Source organism: Frieseomelitta varia, unplaced genomic scaffold (genome assembly GCF_011392965.1).
Source record: "Frieseomelitta varia isolate USP_RPSP 00005682 unplaced genomic scaffold, Fvar_1.2 scaffold_375, whole genome shotgun sequence".
Classification (NCBI taxonomy): Eukaryota; Metazoa; Arthropoda; class Insecta; order Hymenoptera; family Apidae; genus Frieseomelitta; species Frieseomelitta varia.
The window spans coordinates 29,088-32,001 of NW_025110118.1; the positions used below are offsets into that span (position 1 = coordinate 29,088).

At 38.4% G+C, this 2,914-nt stretch overlaps 1 protein-coding gene across 4 annotated transcripts in view; it reads left to right on the forward strand.

The window, feature by feature from the left end:
* Positions 1 to 2,914, forward strand: part of LOC122531110 (syntaxin-1A) — a 32,648-nt gene that overhangs the window by 15,692 nt on the left and 14,042 nt on the right. For all 4 annotated transcript variants that reach the window (XR_006307192.1, XR_006307191.1, XM_043658715.1 and 1 more), the window contains exons 4-7: positions 1,556 to 1,630; positions 1,741 to 1,923; positions 2,059 to 2,132; positions 2,204 to 2,341. Coding sequence is in view for 2 of the 4 variants with exons in the window: in XM_043658715.1 (XP_043514650.1) it covers positions 1,556 to 1,630; positions 1,741 to 1,923; positions 2,059 to 2,132; positions 2,204 to 2,341 (470 nt within the window). In the remaining 2 variants the exon portion in view is untranslated. The remainder of the gene's footprint in view (positions 1 to 1,555; positions 1,631 to 1,740; positions 1,924 to 2,058; positions 2,133 to 2,203; positions 2,342 to 2,914) is intronic.

Consider the following 2,914-nt stretch of genomic DNA (forward strand, 5'->3'; position numbering starts at 1 on the left):
CAAAAGGAAAACGACGTGTTATTGTGTACGGTTATGATTTGCAGTCAGTGGCCAGCGCAAGTGGTTAACCTCTTACGTCGAGAATTTTTCATCCCAAAATTGCAATATTTTCTCAGTTTTAAGTATATTTAAGTATAACTCGGGCAAAACAAGTAATAAATTTATCACTTCTCAATAATTTCTCTCTATCTACAGTGATATCATACCGACGAGTTCAAAAAGAAAGCGACGATTTATTGTATATGGTTTGGTCTCTCGTTACGGTCCGCAGTTCAGTTGCCAGCGCAAGTGGTCAAGCAAACACCAGTGCACGCTCTCAATAAAACAAAACGGTTAAGGGATTAATTTATATAAATATATTTTTCTAATCGATGTATCGTTTCACTGTAAAAGTACAAACAATATAGGATATTCATTGAACTGATTAAAAAAAAGAAAAACCAAGCTTTTGTTGGCCAATGAAGATTTAAAGTTCTTCTCGCTTGTACGTACGTTACGTATGTACAGACAGAGAGAACGGAAAGTAGAAGAGATGGAATTTTGGTAGAGATAATTGGCGATACGATTCGGCCCGGTTGGTGCGATTGATCGCGCATCTCGGCCGATGAACGGACAACCGGGACAGCGCGCAACTGTGAAAGGGGTTACAGGGGGAGTGTATCAAATGACAAGCAGGTCAGATGGAAAAGACAGTGTCGATGGCGGTAGGAAATACCGATCGACTGGAATTCCTTTCCATTTTTTGCTTTCGTCGTACAAAAAATGGCCATCCATCGCGTTCTAACGTTCAACGAATCAACGTTCTACGTTGTACGTATGTATATTTACATATTTGAAGTTCAAAACATTCGCCGAAGCGAGTGCGAGCAGTTGTCCTATCAAATGTGTTGTATCAAATGTTTTCAGTGTTTTTGCTAATGTTAGTATCTCTCGTGATATATCAGATAACCAGATATCTTGCGAGATAATCGAGGTTAGAATTTAGAATGTTTTTGTGACAAACGATGAAATAATATATAATTTATATAATTATGTAATATATATAATTTAATAAAATATAATATATAAATGTGAATTTAATAATATATAATATTAATATATATATATATATATATATATATATATATATTATAATATATAAATATAAATTTAATAAACTATAATATAAAAAAATCAAAATAAAAATATAATTTATGTTCTTTATGTTCAAATGTAATTTATGTTCACCAGAATTGATCAGAATGTCCAAAATTGGTAGAACTAAGTTAAAAGATATTTATGCGAACCAGCAACGTCTGCTGGCTCTGATTGGAAAATCGAAACTTACCTTTGTAAAAATTACTGGCACAGCAAGATCTTTTTGATACCTGATCGTTTCACTAGTCATCGCTAAAATGAAAATTACATTGTAGACGTCCGAGTGAAAATCGTACGTGTGGATATCTCGTAAGTAACAGCTGCAAAGTATGGGAATTTCGAGACGTCGGGACGACGCGTGGATCAATTTGTCAATCGTTCGTTACTTAACAGAAACGTGTTGGTTGTCTCGTTGCAGAGGTTAAAATGGAATTGGAAGACCTGATGTCCGACATCAAAAAAACGGCGAATAAAGTCAGAGCTAAACTGAAGGGTAAGTAAACGGGTATCGTTGATAGATAGATAGAAGTACTGGAATTAGGCGTGGAAGATACGTTACTGTGGAGTTACTCTGGTATCACCGATTTCTCCGATGTTGTTCAGTGATAGAACAAAATATCGAGCAAGAGGAACACACGAACAAATCCTCGGCGGACTTGAGGATACGCAAGACACAGCACTCCACGCTTTCGAGGAAGTTTGTCGAGGTGATGACGGAGTACAATCGGACGCAAACCGATTACAGAGAACGGTGTAAGGGAAGGATACAACGACAGCTGGAAATCAGTAAGCTAAAATTCACCTCTGTATATTGTTGTCGTCCTAGCAGAGTAAATTAGCAGCGTAAATGTTGGCCGACACCGCCATGGCCGGGTTTAGTTTAAATGTTTAAAAAACGGCGGCCGGGATTGTTCATTTCAGCCGGTAGGACGACCACCAACGAGGAACTGGAAGAAATGCTGGAACAGGGGAATCCGGCGGTGTTCACGCAGGGGGTAAGCGTTTCGTTTCTTCGTTTCTACATGGATCGAAAACATGGTGCTGTATCGAGACGCGTTTCTCGCAGATTATCATGGAAACGCAACAAGCGAAACAGACGCTCGCCGATATCGAGGCGCGTCACGCCGACATCATCAAACTAGAAAATTCCATCAGGGAACTCCACGACATGTTCATGGACATGGCGATGCTGGTGGAAAGTCAGGTAAGATCGGCGACGATGCGTCGCGTCCGTTCATTCATTCTCCTTCGACCCTCTGCTTCTCACAATTTCAATCTTTTCGTTCGTTCGTCCATTATTTTCAAGTTTTTCCTCTCGCCATTATACGCGCGCGAGACAGTCTGTGGACCTGGAAACAACAAGTTTTAATATTCTCGCGTTTTAACCCTTTTGCTACAGAGTTCATAATCGCAATGGTAGCACACAGTAAGAGTTGAATCGCGACTTACACTGAGAACAACGAAATTTTGTCAGAAAGTATATTGAAGTAACCAAAAATGTTGAATTGCACTATGTAAAACCAATATTATTTATTTAATCGTGTTTGTATTGAATTGGCGCAGTATCTATGAGCTTTACTTTAAAACATGCTTGGTAATCTAGTAAAGTGTGGTAGAATTCTAAACAATTGGGTCAATACACAATCCTACGTCATATTTCTTGAATTAGAGTTAGAAACTTGCATCTGATACAAGGGAATTTTGCCACAGTCGTCAGAAAGTATATTGAAGAGACCAAAACGTTGAGTTGCACTACTTGAAACCAGTATTATTTAGT